Genomic DNA, 23,346 nt, shown 5'->3' with positions numbered 1-23,346 from the left:
CAGCCCATGCCACAGCCGTGGTAATGATGATCCTTAACCCATTGAGTGAGGCCAGAGAGCAAACCCACATCCTCATGGATACTGCTTGGGTTCTTAACCCACTGAGCCACAATGAGAATGCAACAAGATTTTTTTTTTCCTGTTTTCTTTTTAAGAAGACTATTAAGAATAATTCATTTTTTTCATTATAAAACATGTAATTTCATAATAACAAAATATTTTGTATTTCATCTCAAAGTAGTTAACATCTCTTTCCCCATGAGCACTGTATACTAAACTGTATCTAAACTGGATAGCAGTCAGAGCTAGCTTCATCTCCTATTCAGTTAACATTTTTGCAGGTCACTGAAATAGAAAAAAAAAAAAAAAGACTTAGATTTATGTAACCTCAGGCAGAATGACATCCCAAAAAAAGCATATGCATTATATTTTATTTATGTTTTCCCTTTTTGGCCAGCTGTGACACATGGAGTTCCCTGGCCACGGGTTAGATTGGAGCCAGAGTCTCCACCTAAGCCATAGCTGTGGCAATGCCAGATTCTTAACCCACTGTGCTGGGCTGGGGATCGAACCTCTCAAGCACTCCCAAGACGCTGTCGATCCCGTTGCATCACAGTGGGAAGTCTCAGGCATGCATTTTGAAAGTTGTATACTAGTATAAATGCCATACTTTTTTTTAATGGCCAAGTTTTATTGGAGGTAAAATGTCATCTTAATAATATTACGATTTTCTTAAGATAACTAGGCATATTATCAGACAGATCACACACACACTTTTTTGAAGTCCCTGTAACATGCTTCAACTTAAGAATGACTATTTGTTTGTTTCAGACAAATCTGCCTATTTTCAAGCTGAAGGAATCTACCGTTAGAAGAAGATACAGTGACTTTGAATGGCTGCGAAGTGAATTAGAAAGAGAGAGCAAGGTAAGAATTATTTGTAATGTAACTTTAAAGCAAAACATTCCAAATTTTAATGTTTAAGGGCTCTCAGGAAAATTATCTTTAATTAAGTAGGTAAAAGCAAATTTTTTTTTAATAATTTAATTCATTTTACTTTATAGGAGATGGGGCAAGTGTGTAATTTTTCTTTAGAACTCTTCCTTTTCATGTCTACTTTAGTGCCCCAGTTGAGGCCTTTGCTGACTCACACTTAGATAACACTTACTTAGAACTTTCTTGCTGTTACTTCCTTCCATTTCCTCATCTTCCTTGTCTGCCTTCCCTCCACCCCTGACCTTGCTAAATTTCTCTTCCTCAATACATCTCCTGTGTCAGTATATTTCTAATTTTTTTATTGACTCAATACATTTTTAAAAATCATCACACATTATATATAACATAAGTTTCATAAACCAGTACTTACCTTACTCTGTACCATAAGTACTGATATTCCTCAGATTAGATTTTTAAATGATGGCCATGATCTACTAATGTGTTGCTACCTGAAGTTTTAGAACAGTGTTGTATATCTTGGTAAGAATTGTCTTCTCTTAAAACTTGGTGGCTTTGGCTGCAACATAGAACAAGTTCTTATTCTAATGTCCTCTATTTCAGCCCTATGTCAGAATGACATCTGTGACATAGAGTCATGAAAGGGCATGGTACACTCAGAATGACAAAAAGGTACCTTGCGACTACGGTGTAGTAGGTTAAAAAGTGGGTATGCTAGGAACCCTAAGGTAGGGTAAGGTTGGCTTGTGCTCTCTTCCAAAGTGTAGTAAGCTAGAAATGGAAGGAAAACTTCCTTAAGCAGTTAAAGGTGACTGGATACAATAGAAGCATACACAGATCATAGCATTCCATCAAACAGGGAAGAACATTTTACTCAAAAGAATATCCAGGTATAAAATACTTAGAAGTAAAACCGTAAATATAAAACTCATGTAAAGAAATCTTTAAAATTTAATTGAAAGACAAAAAGAAGACCCTAATAAACAGGAATATGATATTCCTAGTTTGGAATATTTACTTTTGAAAATTCATTTACTTTATAAACATTTGAGAGCTCATTCTTTGTGATCTTTGAGTTACATGGAGCTGTGAACAAATTAAGGTTCCCACTTTTATGGTACTTTATTGGGTAAGTTGGGGTAGTGGTGAAAGGAGACCAAAAAAAAAAAGAAAAGTAAGATTTATAGTATGTTAGATGGTAATGTGCTCTACAAAACAAAATTAAGGGAAATAGGGAGTGCAAGGAGAGCTTTATCCTCATATAGATAGTCAAGGGAAGGCCTCACTTGAGGTGGCTTTTTAGCAGTAGACCTGATGGAAATAAGGCAGTACCTCCTAACTTATTTATAGATTTGTAAAATTTTAATAGAAAACTTAATGTCACTCTTTAAAATTTTGCAGATTTATATAGAACTTTAGAATCAGAATAGCCAAAAAATTGTTTCCAACAATAATTGAGCACCTGCAGACATCAGACCATATGTTAAGACTGGTAATTAACAGTGTGGTGTTGCTTTAGGGACGTGTAAATCGATGACGAGCAGGATGTCAAAGAATTTAGAAGCTGACCGTGTGTTTATTGGAACATTGTCAGTTAGTGAGGAAAGGAATTAATACTTAGTTAAATGGGGTTGAAACATTTGGCCATTTAGGAATAAACTCACTGTATATAAATTATAGATGGCGTGAAGATTTAAATGTATAAAACAAGTTAGGAAAGTTTGGGGTAACAAAAAAATTTTTATGACCATAGGAAAAGTGTCTTTTTTTCTAGCTTTATTGATGTTTTTGACATAACATTGTGTAAGTTTGTTATGTAACAGTGATTTGATATATGTATATATTGTGAAATGATTACCATAATAAGGTTTGTTAATACTTCTGTCACTTTAGATAGGGAGTTTTTGTTTGATTCTTTTTTTTTTCTTTTCTTTTTTAGGCTGCACCCACGGCATATGGAAGCTCCCAGGCTAGGGGTAACATCGGAGCTGCAGCTGCCAGCCTACACCATAGCCACAGCAATGCCAGATCCAGGCCGTGTCTGGGACCTATACCACAGCTCTCGGCAACGCCAGATCCTTAACCCACTGAGCAAAGCCAGGGATCGAACCTGCAACCTCATGTTTCCGAGTCGGATTCGTTTCCACTGCGCCAAGATGGGAACTCCTAGTACAGTATAATCTTGTTAATTGTAGTCACCATGCTGTTGAACCGTAGATTTTCAGAACTTACTCATCTTTTAACTGTAAGTTTGTATCCTTTGACCACTATCTCCCCATTTCCCCCACCTCTTACCCTGAAAACCAGTGGTTGTTCTACTATTTTTTTCTATGATTATGACTTTTTTTAGATTCCACAAATAAGTGAGATTATACAGTATTTGTCTTTTTCTCTCTGATTTATGAGAAAAAGTTTGATATGATTTTGGCTTTGCTTCCTGGCACACTGGAGTGTTAAATAAGCATTTCATGAATTTTAGGACATTTTAATTACTCTGTAAGAGAAACCCCATACCCATTTAGGAATCAATACCAATTTCACCTCCAACTCTTCCTCACCCAACCATAAACAACCACTAATCTACTTTCTCTATAGATTTGCTGGTTCTGGACATTTCATATAAATAGAAGCATAAAATACGTAGTCTTTTGTGTTTGACTTCTTTCATTGAGCTTGTTTTCAAGGTTCATCCTCTTGTATCATTAATCACTATTTCATTTCTTTTTATTGTCCCAAAATATTCTCTTGTATGGATAGATCACATTTTCTTTATCCATTTATCATTGGCAGACATCTGGGTTGTTCCTTCTTTTTGACTATTGTGAATAATGCTGCAGTGAACATTCGTGTACAGATTTTTGCCTAGACATAGTTTTTGTATCTTTGGAGTATATACCCAAGAGTGGATTTACTGGGTCATGTGCTGTGTTTAGCCTGTTGGGGAACTCCCAGACTATTTTCAAAAGCAGCTATACCATTTTTACATTCCCACCAACAATGTCTGAGAGTTCCACTTTCTCCACATCCTCACCAACACATACTATTATTGATTTCTTTATTATAGCTATCATATAGTGTGTGAAGTGGTATATCATTGTGGCTTTCATTATCCTCATGGCAAATGATGATGATCATCTTGTCATATACTTAGCAGCCTTTTATATATCTTGTGTAGAAATACATTTTTTTAGATCCTTTGTCCATTTAATCTTCTTTTATTACTGAATTGTATCTAGAATATGTATTTTTTAAAAACAACTCTTACGTCCCTTATTGGACTTAAAATTTGCAAATCTTCTCCCATAATGTGCATTGTTTTCACTTGATGGAATCCTTTGAAGCACAATACTTCATTTTTAACATGAGACCGTTTAATTATTTGGGGCATTTAACCTTTGTGAAAGTTGTACTTATATTAGAATTGCTAAGAACAATTAATCAAGTTGTTTTATATATTAGTACTTTTAATTAAGATCTGTTATACTGGATTAGAAAGTGGGTGATTTATTGTGTTTACTGGTCATTATGGTTAAATGAGCTTTTAAATCAGTATGTTTCATTTTATTATTCTGGCTAAATATCCTCCTGTCTCCTTCATGCCCCACATACACGTCATCAGATTCATGACTTTTAAATTGATCTTTTCAGACTATTTAAGCAAAAACAATTTGATGTTTAAGATCCTCGAGATCTTTGGAGTTCCCGTTGTGGCACAGTGGCTAACGAATTGACTAGGAACCATGAGGTTGCGGGTTCAATCCCTGGCCTTGCTCAATGGGTTAAGGATCCAGTGTTGCTGTGAGCTGTGGGGTAGGTTGCAGACACCATTCAGATCCCTCGTTTGCTGTGGCTCTGGCGTAGGCCAGTGGCTACAGCTCCAATTAGACCCCTAGCCTGGGAACTTCCATATGCCGTGGGAGCGGCCCTAGAAAAGGCAAAAAGACAAAAAAAAAAAAAAAGATCTTTGAGATCTTAGCTGGACAAACCAGGTGATTATTTAATCCTGTTGCTTACAGCATCACTATCCATTGATGACTATTTTGAATATTAGTAAGAATGTATCTCTGTATTAATCTTAAATTTCATGCTAAATTTTACCCAGAACTAATGGTGGTCATTTATTCAGTGCGCTGATTCTATATTCCATTTTTTACTTTTTATGTGTTTATTCATTTATTTATTTACAGCCACACCAGCATATGGAAATTCCCGGCCTAGAGGTTGAATCTGAGCTGCAACTGAGGCATACGCCCAAGCCACGGAAAACACCAGATCTGAGCTGCATCTGTGACCTACACTGCAGCTTGCAGCAACACTAGATACTTTGCCCACTGAGCCAGGCCAGGTGTTGAACCTACATTCTCACAGACACTATGTTGTGTTCTTAACCCACTGAGCCACAATGGGAACTCCTAGATTCCCTTTTTTATAATAACTTTATAGATACAGATATCCCTGCTCATCTTACAGCTATTCTGCTGGAGCTCAGTGATCATGAGTGATGCTGTTTTTCAGTTTTCAGTTCCCTGCAACTTGATAAATACTAATATAGGGAAGAGATTGAAAAAATACTAAACCAGACTTAGATAAATCTTTAGGTGTCTTAATCATTTGGGTCATCTGAGGAGAGTAGATCCAGGAAGGAATTATAAAGTTTATTTTGGGCATTTGATTTTTTATTTATTTTTTGCTCTTTGTTTTTGCTTATCTATATGAAGTTGTGTTGATCTTTCCTGTTTTTACCTTGTTGAGCTATTGTTTTAGGATAGAAACTGCATCAAGGGTTTTAGGTTTTACTTCTTGGAATAAATATAATTTTATTACTATGTTTATATTTCTCCTTATTTGAATTGTTTGCCCACACCTTTTTTCTGTTTTAATGTAAGATAAGGATTCAGCTAAATGGTTAGTCATCTAACAGATATTTGGGCTTAACTGTAAGGTCCTTGATTTGAAGGCATTAATAGCATAGATTGGTGGTTCTCTACCAGGGGCAGCTTGTCCCCAAGGAGACATTTTGACAGTGTCTAGAGATCATTGCTATTCTAACAGCTGTGGGGTGCCTACTGGTGACATCTAGTGAGTGGAGGCCAAGGATGCTGTTGAATACATACATACTTTTCTGCAGTGTACAAGAAACCCACTCCCCTTCCCAATTCAAAGAATTATCTAGTTCAAAATGTTAATAGTGCCATGGTTGAGAAACCTTGGGGTAGAGAACCCAACTGTCCTGTGAAATAAATAGCTAAGTGCTATTTAATTGAAACAAATATTTGAGCTCAGGTAATTACCTGAAAAGGGAGATCAGTCATAAGTTGTCACTAGAGGATAGTTAGGCTGTAACAGGGAAAATTTGGGATGTTCCTTTAGTGTGGGAAGGAAGAAATGATGGGTACTTCGGGAAGGATAGGATAGTGGGATTGGAAGAAAGTTGACATGTTTCTTAGCCTAGGAAATGGAAGAGTGGCAACAAGTAGAGTCGATTATTTTGTCATAACCTCAAACACAAGTATGAAAGATTATATCCAAATTGAGATGGAAGAAATTGACTACAAAATTCTTGTCTGACCATGCTAGAGAGAATATTGTTGATGTTTTATTGCTTCATTTAATTGAGAGTTTGTGTTTGATCTCTTCGGTTACCATTGTGAAAAAGCATTGTCTTTCCCAAGTGACATCAGAACTGTCTGAGGGGCATGGTAACCTTTATTTTGTATTCTTGTGCTTTGGTAAGTCCAGGAAAAAATGAAATAAGCTACAGGCCCTACCATTGAAGAGCTTTGGTCTAATGGACTATTCTGGCATTTTGGTTATCTTGCCTCCAAAACATTGAATCTTTTTTAAGTGTATTTTTTTAAACTAGTTTAACAGTAAGATGGCTCTCATAGCTCTCATACACTTTATCTTTGTGTTATGCTCTGTAAACTTTCCCAACTCAGCAAGCATGTTCAAGAACTTTCCTTACCTGTTTTAGGTTGTAGTTCCCCCACTCCCTGGGAAAGCATTTTTGCGTCAACTTCCTTTTAGAGGAGATGATGGAATATTTGATGACAATTTTATTGAAGAAAGGAAGCAAGGGCTGGAGCAGTTTATAAACAAGTAAGTGCTTTCTGTTCCTTAAGATGTAAGAGTGAATAGTGTTCTGAGATGACTAGGTGACTGCTGGTAATTTAGATTTCAGACTGAACTGTAGTAATTCCTTTTGGTCAATTCCTAACTTTTTATATCATTTAAACAAAGTAAAAATATATAACAAGTTGAATATCATGTGATAAATATTAATACTCTTGAGTGATTGATATGAGTATCTTTGTATTGACCTAAGTTTTGTATTTGTTTTTCATGGTTAATTTATGCAGATTACATTTAAAATTACAGCATTTAAGAAACACAGTTTTACTTATGATTCTTTCTGATTTAAGGTATGTTCTAGCATGGAACAATAAAACTTACAATACACTTGAAATAATTTTGTCTGATTGCAGATGTAGGAGGTGTTATCAGCATGTCTTTGTGTAAGCGTGCACATTTAAACTTTTCATGGCCAAATCTTTTGAAAACATAAGAAGATTGGTATTGTTCATCTTTTACTTTAGAAACTTGGTGGCAGCATGTAGAAGTTCCTGGGCCAGGGATTGAACCTGCACCACAGCAGTGACAATGCTAATCCTTAACCCAATGAGCCATGAGGGAACTCCTACTATAGAAACTTTTAATAAGCTCAGACCCTAGCTTTTGATTTTATTCCTATTTGAAATATAGCCACATTTTAAAAGCCAAAGTGATCGGAAGAGTTATGCCTGGAAAGGGCTCACTATAATTGTGCATTGGCTGTAAGTTTGACCGGATAAAGTCAAATCCTAGATGATATGGTTGTGTGAGCTTATTTATTAACGACACTTTAATTTTTATCTAGTAATTTGAAGATCTGTGAGTGGTCAACAAAGGGGAAAGTTATACAAAGCCTTTAACTTTTAGTCTTCTACTGTAGCATGTAGCACACAACCTTTGTTGTCTTCTAATGAACATACCTTTTTTTTTTGGAGAAGGTAGTGCTAGCTTGGATGGTTTCTTTTTTTTTTTTTTTAATTCTAAAATAGAAGTCTTGTTGCCCAGTCTGATCTTGTGTTTAGTCTAATGGAGACCTTTTAAAAGCAAAACAAGCAAAAAAAAAAAACCCAAACCAACCCGGGGTGGGGGGGTTGGGGAACAATGGATATTTGTGCCTGTTTCTTAGTATTTGGGGTTTTTTTTAATATCTTTTTTTTTTGTCTTTTTTGCTGTTTCTTGGGCTGCTCCCTCGGCATATGGAGGTTCCCAGGCTAGGGGTTGAATCGGAGCTGCAGCCACCGGCCTACGCCAGAGCCACAGCAATGCTGGATCCGAGCCGGGTCTGTAACCTACACCACCGCTCACGGCAACGCCAGATCCTTAACCCACTGAGCAAGGGCAGGGACGGAACCCGCAACCTCATGGTTCCTAGTCGGATTCGTTAACCACTGCGCCACGATGGGAACTCCAGTATTTGGGGTTTTTATTGAACTTCATTGTATTTCTAATTCTGATGCTATTTCTTTTCCTTCAAAATGGATTCTTAGAATCAATGACATCGTTTCACTTTTAACATTAAAATTCATTTAGGTTTCTTATGAATATACCAACTAATATGTAAAGAAGTCAACTGAGTACATATACCAGAGGCAATGCAAAGCTAGTGATTTAATGCTTTTTTCTAAATTACCCTTGTGAATCAAAGGAAAGAAAATATACTCTTAGTTGATAGACCATAGCTTTATGGGCAGCCCAGAATAACACTTGTTATTACTAAATTGTTCATGCTTCCTAACCATAAAATGTGTGTGTTTGTTACCCCTCCCCTACTTTTATAAAATACGGGACTGAATTTGTATTTTTTATTCCTAGGGTCGCTGGTCATCCTCTGGCACAGAATGAACGTTGTCTTCACATGTTTTTACAGGATGAAATAATAGATAAAAGCTATACTCCATCTAAAATAAGACATGCCTGAAATTGGAAGAAGGGGCAAAAAAAACTTTCCATGACTATTAATGATTCATATGCACCAGTGAAGAAGTTCTAACTTTAGCATGCTGCACAAAAACTGGTATAACATGCCTTCAGTATACTAACACTCATATGCTCAGTTTGTTTTGTTTTGTTTTGGCAGTTGACGAGAAGTTAATTTGCTTTAGTGAAAAATCCCTCATTCCAGCCTTTCTATATAAATAGCTCTTCCTTGCTGTTTTAATGTGGTTCACGCTGTAGCTTCACAAGCCTATTACTCCAGTATAATCTGCAGTGTCCTAACTAAAGTTACTGACTTGGTCTTACCTACAGTTTTTGTGTCATGTTTGCTTTTTGAATCTGATTAACTAGAATATCTCTCTTATCCCCTTTTTAATATGTGGTATCACTTGACCTAATTTATGTGTGGAAGCACTACGCATTGGTTTCCTGTACCCTACGTGTAAGAGACACATTTGAGTGCAGAAAGTATCTCCCTTCAGGCTTGTAATACCCTTCACATGGAAGATCAATGAGGGAAATCTTTATATTCTGTATAAAAACAAAATCAAATTTATATACTAAAATCATTTGTCTAAAAATTTAAGTTGTTTTCAAATAAAAATAAAAATGCATTTCTGATATGCACTGATTGTGTTGTCTCCGGCTTTTCTTTTCTCCCTTTAGAAGGCTTTCCTACTTAACTCACTTGTTGAGAGGGATTATTTACTAATTATATACTTCTCATTCCTGTAACTCCATTCCCCTTTAAACAGTGGTGATATCAAATATGCTACTACCCTTTGAATGGGGGTGTTTTCTTTTCCACAACAAAAAAAAGTGATGTACTTAAAAAAGCATTCCTTAAAGCTTACTGAGTCGTTATGAAGCACTTTGTGTATTTGGAAAACGCTTTATAATTTCAAGTCATTCTTTTCAAAAGGCCTTTTAAGATAAGCCAATAGCATGCCTCCTATTTTTCAGAAGATTTTTTTTTTTTTTTTTTGTAGCCCATCTGAGTGACTTGTTTAAACAAACTTAGCAAGGGGGTAATAACCCTTTCCTTAGTCAGCAGATTCACATTTTCCCTCTAACTTGGTTTAGGATGGTGGCACGCTTTCTTCTCTTTAACCAAGGGAGAAGGGCACAATGTTCTAGCCTGACTTGTATAATTGATAAGAAACCAGCAAATGCATGACTCCTTACTGCCTAACTTGTGGCCAGAAATTTATAGCCAGAATGTGGCCTCCAGTTTGAATCTGTACAATATCTTGTGGTTTGGGGCCCCATTGTGACCTAGAGTTCAATTCCTCCCTGTTGGAGGAAGGATATTCATCCCACAGCTCCTCTAGCCTAGTTCTCACCTAAAGGAAAAAGAAAGTGTAGTAAACAGGGGTGAAGACTTCAAGGAAATATTGAGAATGCATCAGTCAGAGAAGGGAGGAAGGGGCCCAGTGAAAAAGCTATACCATTAGGAATCACATGTGAAGGTCAAAGGCTCACTAAACACTGCGACTTAATCTGGAAACTAGAATGCCCCTCTATCCCCCACTTTACCATCACACCCAGGCTTCCAATGTAACAGTGGGTTATAGCTGAAAGTTACAAGACACACTCTGCAGAGTAGTTAGGGAAACCCAGAGTTGAGAAAGAGACCAAAGCACAGACACTAGGGGAATTTGAAGTCTCTGGTGCCTAAAATCATAGCGAACATTAAGCAAGTACATTCCCTAGCCAGATTACCATAAATCCGAAACAGATAAAGCTTATTTATCTGTTTATGTTACCTAGTGCAACATGTCTGTCTGGCTTTCAACAAAAAATTACAAGGCGTTCCAAAAGATGAGAAAAAGCAATCTGAAGAAAGAAAGCAATCATCAGAACCAGAGTCAGATGTGACACAGACATTGGAATTATCAAACAGGGAATTTAAAATAACATAAATGTTGAAAGTTTTTTTGTTTTGTTTTGTTTTGTTTTTTTATGCTGTACCCACAGCATACTGAAGTTCCAAGGCTAGGGGTCAAATCCGAGCTACAATTGCTGGCCTACACCCCAGCCACAGCAATGCCAGATCTGAGCCGCATTTTTGAGCTACACCACAGCTCATGGCAACGCCGGATCCTTAACCCTCTGAGCAAGGACAGAGATCGAAGCTGCATCCTCATGGATACTAGACTGATTCATTTCCCTTGCACCACAGTGGGAACTCCAAATGTTAAAAGTTTTTTTTTTTTAATTAATGAATTTTATTACATTTATAGGTGTACAACTATTATCACAACCAAATTTTACAGCATTTCCAGCCCAAACCCTTGGTGCATCCCCCCACTGCCCCCCAACCTGTCTCATTTGGAAACCATAAGTTTTTCAAAGTCTGTGAGTCAGTATCTGTTATGCAAAGAATTTCATTGTGTCCTTTTTTTAAGATTCCACATGTAAGTGATAGCATTTGATGTTGGTATCTCATTGTCTGACTGACCACTTAGCATGATAATTTCTAGGTCCATCCATGTTGCCGCAAATGCCGTTATTTATTTCCTTTTAATGGCCGAGTAATATTCCATTGTGTATATGTACCACATCTTCTTTATCCACTACTCTGTCAATAGACATTTGGGCTGCTTCCATGTCTTGGCTACCAAATGTTAAAAGTTTTAATGGGGGGAGAGGGGGGAACCATTCAAGAACAGAAAGGCAAGGTAACTAGAGAAAAGGAAACTCAGAATCAAAAGGAAATGCTGGAAATCACAATCACTGTTATAGAAGTGAAGAAGGCCTTCCATGGGCTCATCAGTAGATGTGACACAGTTTAGGAAAGAATCAGTGCATCTGAAGGTAGGTCAGTAGAAACTTTCCACATTGAAACGCAAAGAGGAAACAACAAAAAAATAACTTCCAAAAACTGCGATCATTGCAAAAGGTGTAATATATGTGTAATTGGAATATCAGAAAGAAAAGAGAACAGAGCAAAAGAAATAGTTGGAAGTTCTAATGACTGAGAACTTGCCAAAATTAAAAACAACCACAGATTGAAGGAGTTTGAGAGAACATCGGGATAATTCAAAACAAAACAAAACAACAGGCATATCATAGTCTAACTGCAGAAAATTAAAGACCAACAGAAAATCTTGAAAGAAGCCAGAGAGAAAGAGTAAAATAAAGGAGTGCTGGTTTGACAGTTTTTAAATGCCTTTTATCAGTCACCTTGAGGCCAAAGATGGTATTTTATAATACCTGAGTTCTTGGTGTCTGAATTTGTGTGTGTGTGAAATTTTGCATTTTTTCCATTTGGAACGTGGGAGCAAACCATAGTAGTAGTGCGAGCAGAACTTAAAATTGTCACCAACTTAAAAATGCAAATAGTGTGTATCATGTTTATTGTTGCAGATCTTTTTTTTTTTGTCTTTTTGTCTTTTTGCCTTTTCTAGGGCTGCCCCCATGGCATATGGAGATTCCCAGGCTAGGGGTCCAATTGGAGCCATAGCCACCGGCCTACGCCAGAGCCACAACAACGCGGGATCTGAGCTGCATCTGCAACCTACACCACAGCTCACGGCAACGCCGGATCGTTAACCCACTGAGCAAGGCCAGGGATCGAACCCACAACCTCATGGTTCCTAGTCAGATTTGTTAACCACTGCGCCATGACAGGAACTCCTATTGTTGCAGATCTTCAAATACTTCACTGCTTGAAAATTACTATATTCATTAGACCTGCCCCCAAGATCTTGTTTAATGCGTTAAAGGCACAAATATTTTACAAGTTAAAAAAAAAAAGTTGAATAAATATATTTCAACAAATTGGTTTCTTTTTTATTCCTATATGTTTTATGCTTTTATAAACATCTGAGTAGGGATCTTTGGCACAAAAAGGGACAAGAAACCCCAGTGTAAAAAGCTTGGAACCTTCCCATTCCAGAATGTGATTTGGAAGTGCCTGAGTCTGCACGGTGTGGGGCAGGTTCGCTCATTGTTGGTGTTTTAGTGTGCATGCATGACAGGAGGCTGGGACATTACCAACCCACCATCGATTGAGGGCTTAGGTTTCAGCCTGGGCTTTTTCACATCTATTACCTCATTTAATTCTCAAAACAGCTCTGTTAGATGGGTATCATCCCCATTTGACCAGCTGAGACAGACTGTAAGCAATTTGTCCAAGGTCACAGAGCCAGTAAAAAGTGAAAGTGGGATACAAACCCAGGTCTCTCTGATTCTAAAGCCCATGTCTGTGAGCTGCTGTCTCCCACATGGATTCCACAGACTGCTGGCGGTCAAGCCAGGGCCCAGACCCGAAAATCCACCCTGACAGCAGGGACCCCCAGCCTCCTCGGCATCATTGCCCCTTGTGCTCTCACGGTTGCCTTGCTGCCAGTGTTGTTATCAAAGAGTCCAATGCAAGCAGACACTCATTATCTTGATCTAAAAGAAAGCTAAACATTTAAGAAAGTTTGATTATAAAACTGGAATGGCCATCTCTGCTTGGCACATGTAAACACTGCAGCTTTGTCATTACTTAGCCTTCTCGGTACATTTCCTCCCCTTTCTAGCTAGATTATACGTTAATCCAGTTGTTTTCATGTTCACTAAATCCAAACCATGTTTAACCGGTTTATTCATTGAAGAGTCTCTGAGGTGAAGAAAGTTTTGTCCTTTCAACTGCACTGAGGATTTGCTGCCTTCTTCGGCAAAGGGATTTTCCTGGACCTGTAATCTGAACACTTTGACCTGCGGGGTTTTTTTTCCCCACTATGAACAAATGTGTAAGGCTTGACCCTTTGTGTGCTGTGGAACAGAGACAATGGCCTTCTGTGAATGTCTTCTCCTGAGGACAGTACTGAGTAAAGTTAGGAATGCTAATCATTTGCTATCACTTCTTTACAGCCTTGCTGCTCCTGGCCACTGCAGCCACCCCACTTGCCTTGGCAGGGTGTTTCAGAATGGACCCAGTGTTCTATTGGCAGCATTCTAGAGAGGTCTGTTCATGACTATTTTAGGAGTTGACAGTCTGACTTAAACTGAAGTGAACTGGTCTCTCATACAACAGTCTGTGTTGGTGAAATGACAGGTTCTCACACACAGTGTCTGGCAGGAGGATAAATTGGCACACCCTCCATGGAAGGCAATTTGGCAATAACTATCAACTATACACCCAGGAATTCCACTTCCAGGAATTTATCTCACAGACATACTTTCTGCTTTGAGAAATGATACTTATGCAATATAGATATTTTTTCTGATTATTAATTGAGTATCTCTGAAAGATTATATAAGAAACAAGTAACATCGGTTGCCCAGTTGGAGGAACTGGGTGCCCCAAAGGTAGAGGTGAGAGGCAAACATTTTATGGTATGTGTACTCTTGAAAAAAAAACCCACAAACTTTAGATTTACAGAAAAGTTATAAAGATGATGCAAAGAGTTCCTCTATACCCCCTTATCCAGTTTCTCTTCATCTTTTTTTATTTTTGTCTTTTGTCTTTTTAGGGCCGCACCCACGGCATATGGAGGTTCCCAGGCTAGGGGTCTAATCAGAGCTACAGCTGCCGGCCTACACCACAGATCCGAGCCACATCTGCGACCTACGCCACAGCTCATGGCAATGCCAGATCCTTAACCCACTCAGCAAGGCCAGGGATCGAACCCACAACCTCATGGTTCCTAGTCGGATTCGTTTCTGCTGCTCCACGACGGGAACTCCTTCCTTCATGTTATACGACCATAGTGTTTTTATCAAAACTGATAAATGAACCTTGGTACACTACTTTTAACTAAAATCCAAATTGACTTTCACCAGCTTTTCTACTAGTATCTCTTTCTGTCCAGGATCCTATCCAACACTTCATTGCTTTCAGTCCTCATGTTTCCTTAGTGGCCTCTGTTCCGTGACATGTATACATACCCTTCGGAAATTTTTGAATTTTATATCATGTGACTGTTAACTACTCCAAAATAAGTAAATTTTTAAAAATGAACTAGACATAGACTCACAGGACACTAGAACTATAAGGAATCTTAGAAGCAATTCAATCCAAGCCTCTCAATTTTCAGACACAGGAAGGGCCTTGTCCAAGGGCCTGCCAAACAGCAGGCCTGGAACCCAGACTATAAACCAAGAGGTGTGGCTGGGAACTAGTAAAAAGAGGATAAGCCTCAGAGTCATACAGACTTGGGTTCAAATCCCAGCTGTGTGTCCTTGGGCCAGCAGGTGCTCTTTTTTTGGTCTGGATTCTTTTGTTCATTATAATGTTTTTTTTTTGTTTTGTTTTTTAGGGCTGCACTTGCAGCATATGGAGGTTTCCAGGCTAGAGGTCGAATCAGAGCTGGAGCCACCAGCCTACACCACAGCCACAGCAACGCCAGATCCGAGCTGCATCTGCAACCTACACCACAGCTCTCGGCAACGCTGGATCCTTAACCCATTGAGTGAGGCCAGGGATGGAATCAGCAACCTCATCGTTCCTAGTTGGATTTGTTTCCTCTGCATCATGACAGGAACTCCTATAATGTTTTACGATTCAACCATGTCATGCATGTGTCAGTAATTTGCTTAAAAGACCAAGAAAAAAGTTTTTTAAGGGAGCAGTCGTGATTTCTAAGAATTTGTTGAGAAAAGAAAATGTGTTTTCTCTCTTTGATCTTCAGTTCTTAGGCAGAAATGTGACACCACTGGCGAGACTCTTTTCTCTTTCTGGCAACACTCAAGGGCATTGAGTTCTGAGGCCCCATCACTGCTGAGGGGGCAGCGCTGGGAAGGAGCACTTGGGAAATGAGTGAGAAGAAAAGCTCCTGATATAGGCACTAACTCACTAGACACATTCTGTATTGAGAAGCAGGGGATTTGTCTTTTATGTGGACTGCAAAATTCAATTGTAGAAGCTGGGTTGGAGAGCCTGAGTTCTGGGTTCAGAGCATCTCTGTGACCTTGGAGATGTCACTCATCTGCCTGGGCATCCAATGTAAAGGGATGATAGGGGGCAATCCATCTTTAAGTTCTCTCCTATTTCTCACTGTTGTTTTGCTTCATGCTCATTCCTCTCAGAGATGCCCTCTCTAGCTTCCATCTAACCCTAATTTCTAAGCTATCATGAAGGCAGTGTTCTATAACAAACTGTTACCATTTTCTTTCTTTAGGAGTATCTGAGTTTCCTTGCAGGCGAAATGAAATTTTTTTTAAGGGCTACACCCATGGCATATGGAAGTCCCCAGGCTAGGGGTCAAATCGCAGCTATAGCTGCCGGCCTATACCACAGCCATAGCAACATGGGATCCAAGCCACATCTTGCAGCAATGCCAGATCCTTAACCCACTGAGCAAGACCAGTGATCAAACCTATATCCTCATGGATACTAGTTAGGTTCTTAACCTGCTAAACCACAACGAGAACTCCCTGATTTTTTTTTTAATAAAGTGCTTTGGGACAGTGCAGTATAAATGGGATCCATGAACATATGTCAGATATTGGGTTATGCTGAAGAGCTGGATGGAAAACACAGGAGTCTGTAATTTCTAAAGGGATTCTAGGTGAACATAGAATTTTATTGAGTGTTCTAAAGGAAGCTTCTAAGCCCCTCATTACTTTTGTCATGATCTTTGTCAAATAGATTAATAGATAATAGGTCCTATTATCACCTCAGCACACCCAATCACACATACTCTGCCATGTAGTGTGGACCACTTGACAGGAGCTGTAGCCTCTAATTCAAGAAATACAGCCAACATGCAACAACATTAGAGCCAAAGTCACCCTCTCCTTCCCTCCAATCTCCTGGCTTTCCTCATTCATCAAACCCAATCAAAAACTCCAAGGAATCTCAAAAAAAAAAAAAAAAGAGTTCCTGTCATGGCACAGAGGAAACAAATCCGACTCAGAACCATGAGGTTGCAGGTTTGATTCCTGGCCTTGCTCAGTGGGTTAAGGATCCAGTGTTGCTGTGAGCTGTGGTGTAGGTTGCAGACACAGCTCAGATCCCACATTGCTGTGGCTCTGGTGTAGGCTGGTAGCTACAGCTCCGATTAGACCCCTAGCCTGGGAACCTCCATATGCCCCAGATGCGGCCCTCAACAAGACAAAAAACAAAAACAAAAAATTTCAAGGAATCTATTGATAATATCCACAAAACTCAGGCTCTAGCAGACAGAGCTTAACTCTACCAGTGGGTATTTGCATTTTAAAAGAGAAATTTATTAATTCAAATGAACCTCTCACTGACAAAATGCTGGAGCAGAGTAAGTATGTGGAATTCTTCCTATCTGGATTTTAGGTGGAGAGGAAAGAGCTAGGATGATCCTAGAAAATAATTTAAAGTGGCCAGACTTTGTGTTTCAGGCTTGCTGACCTCCTAGATGCCACGGGGACAGCCAGTGTCTGGGAAGAAGCTCCAGGAGACACTCTGAGGAGACCTTAAATCCAGTCTTGTACCTGATCTTAGTTATAACTAGAAGAACTCAAGATGAAAGCAATTTCTCATAGTGTCTCCGTGGTGGAGCTGTGACCAAATCAGCATTCCTGGTCCTGTAAAGAAATCAGACGAAGCTTCGAAGCCATATACCCCATTCTTGACTTCTACTTCTTGTGCAGAAATGTGACACCACTTTCAGACTTCCCTTCCTGGGAATACTCAAGTGCATTGAGTGCTGGGGCCCCAGTAGTGCTGAGGGGGGCAGCCCTGGGAAAGAGCACTGGAAGATGAGTGAGAAGTACTGCTGGCAAGAACTGGCTTCCTCCCTTTGATATTTCAGGTAGATGACCTGGGAGCTTGCTGGTCCCTGTGCGAGCCAGTCACAAAGAGCTGAGGGAGTCAGATCAAGGGGACACAGCCCCTCCCTGCATGCCTGCTCTCCCCTCCTCCAACCTCCTCACAGTCCCTGGATGCTCTGCTCTGAATCACAGGCTGCTGCCAATTACAAAAGCACTCTTAACTCTGTTTCGCAGCCCCTTGATTGATAGCACTGGTGAGTGAAATTATAAGCCTTAATGATCACGTTAATTTCTGGGGAAAGGGAAGCGGTCAGAAGAGGTTCTCAATCATAAGCGCTACAATCAGCTGGGTGAGTTCAATGACAGGCCAGAACAGGGAAAGGGGGAAAAGAATTAACTTTTTTAAAGGTCACCAGTGAGCAGGGGGCAGGAACCAGTCGTGAGGGACAAAGGACACAGATGACCCTGAAGCCTGAATAGGAACTCCCGTCCCAGGGCTCCTGACCATGTCAGTGCCTCTCAGTCTTAGCCACACACTGGAATCATTGAGGAGCTTTCAAATACTGATGCCTGGGCCCTGCCTCAGAGATTCTGGGGTAATTGCTCTGGTGTGGATGCAGTGTGGGCACTGAGCATTTCAAAAGCTCCCCAAGTAATTATACAGGCAGCCAAGATTGAGGACTTGTGCTAAATAAAAGGATTTGGGCGGGAAAGGGGGCACAGAGTCAGTGTTGAGCACATCTGGAAATCTGATTGATTTGATTGGTTCTTGCCACCCCGGAGAATTTCTCCTGGTGGTCTCCTGGCCCCCAACTAAAGATAATGATGAGAGTAATGGCAACAGGAGAAGGGAAATTAGGCAACACTGAGAGCCTAGTTCTCCTTTGCACAGATGAAAACAGGTGCAGAGAGGTTAACTGACTTGCTTGAGATCACCTTAGTCATAACTAGAACCCCAACCACTTCACTGGGCCAGCACTCCTTCCTCTAGGCTCATGGCTGGGTGAGTGCAAAGAAGATGGCCTGGATGCCACACTTGGTGGGACAGAAACTGGGAGCTCTTCTCCAGCTTTCACGCTAGAAGAGCCCAGGCTCCACTGTCACTTGCTCAGTGTCCTGGGACATAACCATTTTTGGACATTAGAGATACTAGGGCCACTGAGAGAATAAGGCCACCTGGCTTCCTGAAGATCAAACCTATGACCTTTTCATAGCCTCCTCAGTTTCTCAGCAGAACATTGCAAAATTTTGGTATGTCATAAAGATGCCCCAGCTATGTGGCAATATCCTGGTTTCTTCATCAGAGAGACTGACCTCAGCACACTCCTGAAAGGCCCAGCTCAGTGGTGGTTGAAAGACAACCCGCCTTAATGGCCTATAAGCAGGGCAGCAATATTCAGAAAAAAAAAAAAAAAAAAAAACCACTTCATGTTCCAAAATGAGCTCCAAAAATCTAAAAACATGATTTAAAATACAGACAAGATTAACAAAAAATAAGCCAAAGATCATTTGTGGTAAAAGTATTGAAGCAATTCAGTTAAAGAGAGTTATGATTCTCCAGTTTCCATAAGCAATTATAAAAAATGTTACTGTAAAATGAGTGGCTTGAAATTCTTTGAGCAGCTTATTAGCACCAGAAAGTGTCTGCCAAGCTCCTATACCTTCATTTATCTGCTGTCTCTCAACCTTCATTGTGACACAGGTACTCTCAAAAGTTCACAGATGTGGTCTAGACTGAAAAATTTAGGGAGCTCTAGCCACAGATGTAAAGTGAGACCTACTTCACCAGGCCAGTAAGCATTGTACAGAGGCATATTCATAATTGAAATATATGTATTCTCTGTATTTTTCTAACAGCTTCTGAAGTGTTCATCAAGCCTGTGTCTGATTAAGCACTTTTAAATTCTGAGCAATGAAATGGGCCCTCTCACATCCTCTTGGCAGGAGTGCAAATTGATACAACCCTTTTGGAGAACCATGTGGTTATATGTATCAAAATCTAAAATGCACACAATCTTTGACCCAGAAATGCCGCTTATAATAATAATTTATCCTACAGAAATAACCCCCAGGTCCACAGAAGTGTACATTGGACAGTTCTTTGTAGTTTAATTTATTATGGTGAAAAACTGCAAGCAACCCAAGTCCACCAATAAAGAAATCATTGGGTAAACTGTAGTCTATCCATATATTGGAATACTAGGCAGATGGTAAAATGAATGAGGTAGAGCCATATGCACCACCAGGAGACACACACACACACACACACACACACACACACACACACAAAACTTGCAGGAAAGTAGAGGGTTTCCTTTTTTTTTCTTTGTCTACCGTGTTTGATTTTCCCCCAGTTTTATTGAGAAATAATTAACATATGTCACTGTATAAGTTTAAGCTGCACAGCGTGATGGTTTGATCTACATACATTGTGAAATAACTACCACAGTGGGTTTAGTTAATATCTATCATCTCATACAGATACAATAAAAAGAAAAAAGCAATTTTAAATTTATAAATATTATGAGATAAAGATTTAGTACCTCCACCTCTTCTTCCTTATCCTCTCCTCAGAAATTCACCATACTTTCGGGTGTACCAATAGTTAATGTTTGCATTACTACAGCAATATAAATATTGTTCACTGCAGAACCTATTATGTGATTATATGTCTTTTCTTTTTTTATTATGTCTTTTTATGGCCACATCTGCAGCATATGGAAGTTCGTAGACTAGGGGTTAAATCAGAGCTACAGCTGCCAGCCTACACCACAGCCAGCCACAAGAATGCCAGATCCAAGCCACCTCTAAGATCTACACAACAGCTCACGGCAATGCCAGATCCTTAACCCACTGAGTGAGGCCAGGATCGAACCCCTATCCTCATGGATACTAGCTGGGTTCTTAGCCCACTGAGCCACAATGGGAACTCCCCTTTCTCTTTTTTCTTTAAATTGAGGTATAATTGATCTATAACACTGTGTTAGTTCTGGGTGCACAACATAGTGATTTGATATTTCTATGCATTACAACATGATCACCACAGAGTGTTTTCCATTTTTTACCTAAATAATTAAGGACAGCAACCACAGTGCAAATCTCTGGCCAATGCGTTCAGCTCTTGGGCTCCTAAATTGGACCGAAAACCTTGAACTGTAAGTGAAATAATTTGGGAATCTCATTCAGTTTCTAAATTTATCCTCTGTTCTTTCTCTTCTCTAGCATCAATGAACAACTAAAAGCAATTTGAACACAAATGTGAGACTCCGTACCTAATTGTCATAGTACATAAATACTACTTTTGGAAAGTATCTCCCAGATTAAAAAAAAAAAAAATTGTCAAAGGAGAAGCACTGAAGACTGGTTTTTGACTGGGTTCATCTTCTCTTGTTTGTTTGTATATTCAAATTGCATATACTGAAGTTGCATATCTGGAATTTGTATATTCAAAGGCTACCATGGCACTTTCCCACAACACCAGCTATAGAGGATGGCCTGCCTTAAAATCCAAGCAGGCGGTGAAACAAAGTATCCAGACTGCCTACAGCAGAAATCCCCAAATCCCAGAAGAGACTGCTATTTGGTTTTTAATTCTGGGCTTTTTCAAATGCTGAAAGTCAAGGGAATTTTTTGTTTGTTTTGTTTGTTTTTTTTAACTATAGTTGATTTACAAAAGCCAGGTTTGATTCTTCTTTGTAATGGCAGAGATGCCCCAAACAAAAGCACTCCAGTGGGAATCAGTATTCTGTGGCATGTCACAGGAAATTTACTTCAACTTTATCAAAAGTATTTAAAATAGGTTAAAGTAAATTATGACTGTGATAGCTATAGATTTTATTATAGGTCAGTGATCCTCCCTCCTCCTCCTCCATGAGAGGGGTATAATCTCTGCCTCCGTGAGGTTGGGTTTGGCCATATGTCTGGCTTTGGCTCATGGAAAGCAACACATGCGGCAACAGAGCAGCAACTTTAAATATGTTTGCATGGTTCGGCTCAGCCCCTTGCACTCCTGCACCCTGCCACTGAAAGAAGTTGCTTTAGGGAAGGTGCTAGTCCAGAATGAGGAAACGTGGGAGCCCACTTGAACCCAAACTGCAGCCAGGAGACCAGCCCAGATGAGCTTCTGAGGATGAGCAGTCCTGTGAGCAAGAAATTCGAATTTGTTGTTGGAAGTCTTGGGGGTTATACCTCAGCATTATTGAAGTAAAACTTGACTAATAAATGGGTGAACAGGCTAGTATCCATTTCCCATCTTTACCAAATCTTGTCATTGATCTTATATTTGCTTCCAATTCTCTTTTATTTTACAAAATAAACCATTTCGGAAACATCTGAAGGAGGATCCTCTTGGTATCCTTCATCAATTCCATCCATTCCCAGGTAATGACACCACACAGTTAGTGTTTACAATACTCACACCTGTTTTAAATATATGCTATACATTTGTATATCTATAAACATGATCAGGTATCCTGCAGGCTGCAAAACTTCATATAAATATCAAGCTATATATATCTTCTGGGATTCACTTCCCACCACCCCCAACACTGCATTCCAGATTTATTCATGTTCACACATCATTTCTAGTCCATTCTCTTTAACTACTGTAATGCTGTCTGTATTTATCTCAATGTATTTATTCTTTGCTGGTGGACATTTTAGTTGTTAAATATGAACAGTGTTGCAAGGAATATTCTTTTACACATTTTTGAGTGCCTTGCTTTCCTTTAAGACCAACTTCTCAGTGGAATCAGTAGATCTGGAGCAGTTGACTGAACTTTCACACATGCTATCTACAAGGTCAATTTAGTCAAGAGTTGCTAGTGCCTCTGCTCCAGATGCTTACTGGAGCTGCTTGCACAGGAGAGCCCACAGTACCCATGGTCTTGGGCTCTAATTTCCACCACTGGCCTCTGGCTGTGGGACCAGGGGCCTGAGATTTGCTGGGAATATCTCAATGCACTTTCTTTCTTTCTTTTCTTTTCTTTTCTTTTTTTTTTTTTGTCTTTTTGCTATTTCTTTGGGCCGCTCCCACGGCATATGGAGGTTCCCGGGCTAGGGGTCGAATTGGAGCTGTAGTCACCGGCCTATGCCAGAGACACAGCAACGAGGGATCCGAGCCGCGTCTGCAACCTACACCACAGCTCACGGCAACGCCGGATCGTTAACCCACTGAGCAAGGGCAGGGACCGAACCCGCAACCTCATGGTTCCTAGTCGGATTCGTTAACCACTGCGCCACGACGGGAACTCCTCAATGCACTTTCTACTGCTCCTTCATCTTACTCACCAATACAGTTCTTCACACTTTATCTTTTTGATCATTAAATAATTTCAAGTTCCTGGTCAGGCCTGAAATGTTGGCAGGAGAGTTAGAAACAGAGAGTGAGTGAATGAAGACTGTTAATCGGCCTTTTTCTTCCTCACACAGCAATTTTTCTAACAGATGCAATTACATTTGAGAGCAGCAGAGAATGGAATCTTATGTTTTATTTCTTTATTCATCATTTAACAAATGGGATTCACTGTAAAAAGGAAATTGCCTTTGTGGTTCAGTTCTTCAGGCTGCAGTGCTCTGAGCTTCGGTTTTTACACCAGCTGCTGCCTCCACCTTGTATCTGGTGAAGGAGAACCCAGCCAGGGAGGGAGGCTAAGAAATCAGGCAGAG

General features: G+C 39.6%; 1 protein-coding gene across 1 annotated transcript in view; it reads left to right on the top strand.

Annotated features, from left to right (window-relative positions):
- SNX3 (sorting nexin 3) overlaps nucleotides 1-9,627 on the top strand; it is a 43,049-nt gene extending 33,422 nt beyond the window's left edge. Inside the window, exons 2-4 of the mRNA XM_047762191.1 lie at nucleotides 832-927; nucleotides 6,929-7,053; nucleotides 8,878-9,627. Coding sequence (XP_047618147.1) covers nucleotides 832-927; nucleotides 6,929-7,053; nucleotides 8,878-8,983 — 327 coding nt within the window. The 3' untranslated portion in view covers nucleotides 8,984-9,627. The remainder of the gene's footprint in view (nucleotides 1-831; nucleotides 928-6,928; nucleotides 7,054-8,877) is intronic.
- The last annotated feature ends 13,719 nt before the right edge of the window (nucleotides 9,628-23,346 follow it).

This window comes from Phacochoerus africanus, chromosome 2, assembly GCF_016906955.1.
Source record: "Phacochoerus africanus isolate WHEZ1 chromosome 2, ROS_Pafr_v1, whole genome shotgun sequence".
NCBI lineage: Eukaryota > Metazoa > Chordata > Mammalia > Artiodactyla > Suidae > Phacochoerus > Phacochoerus africanus.
This window is presented reverse-complemented; position numbering and strand designations above follow the sequence as displayed.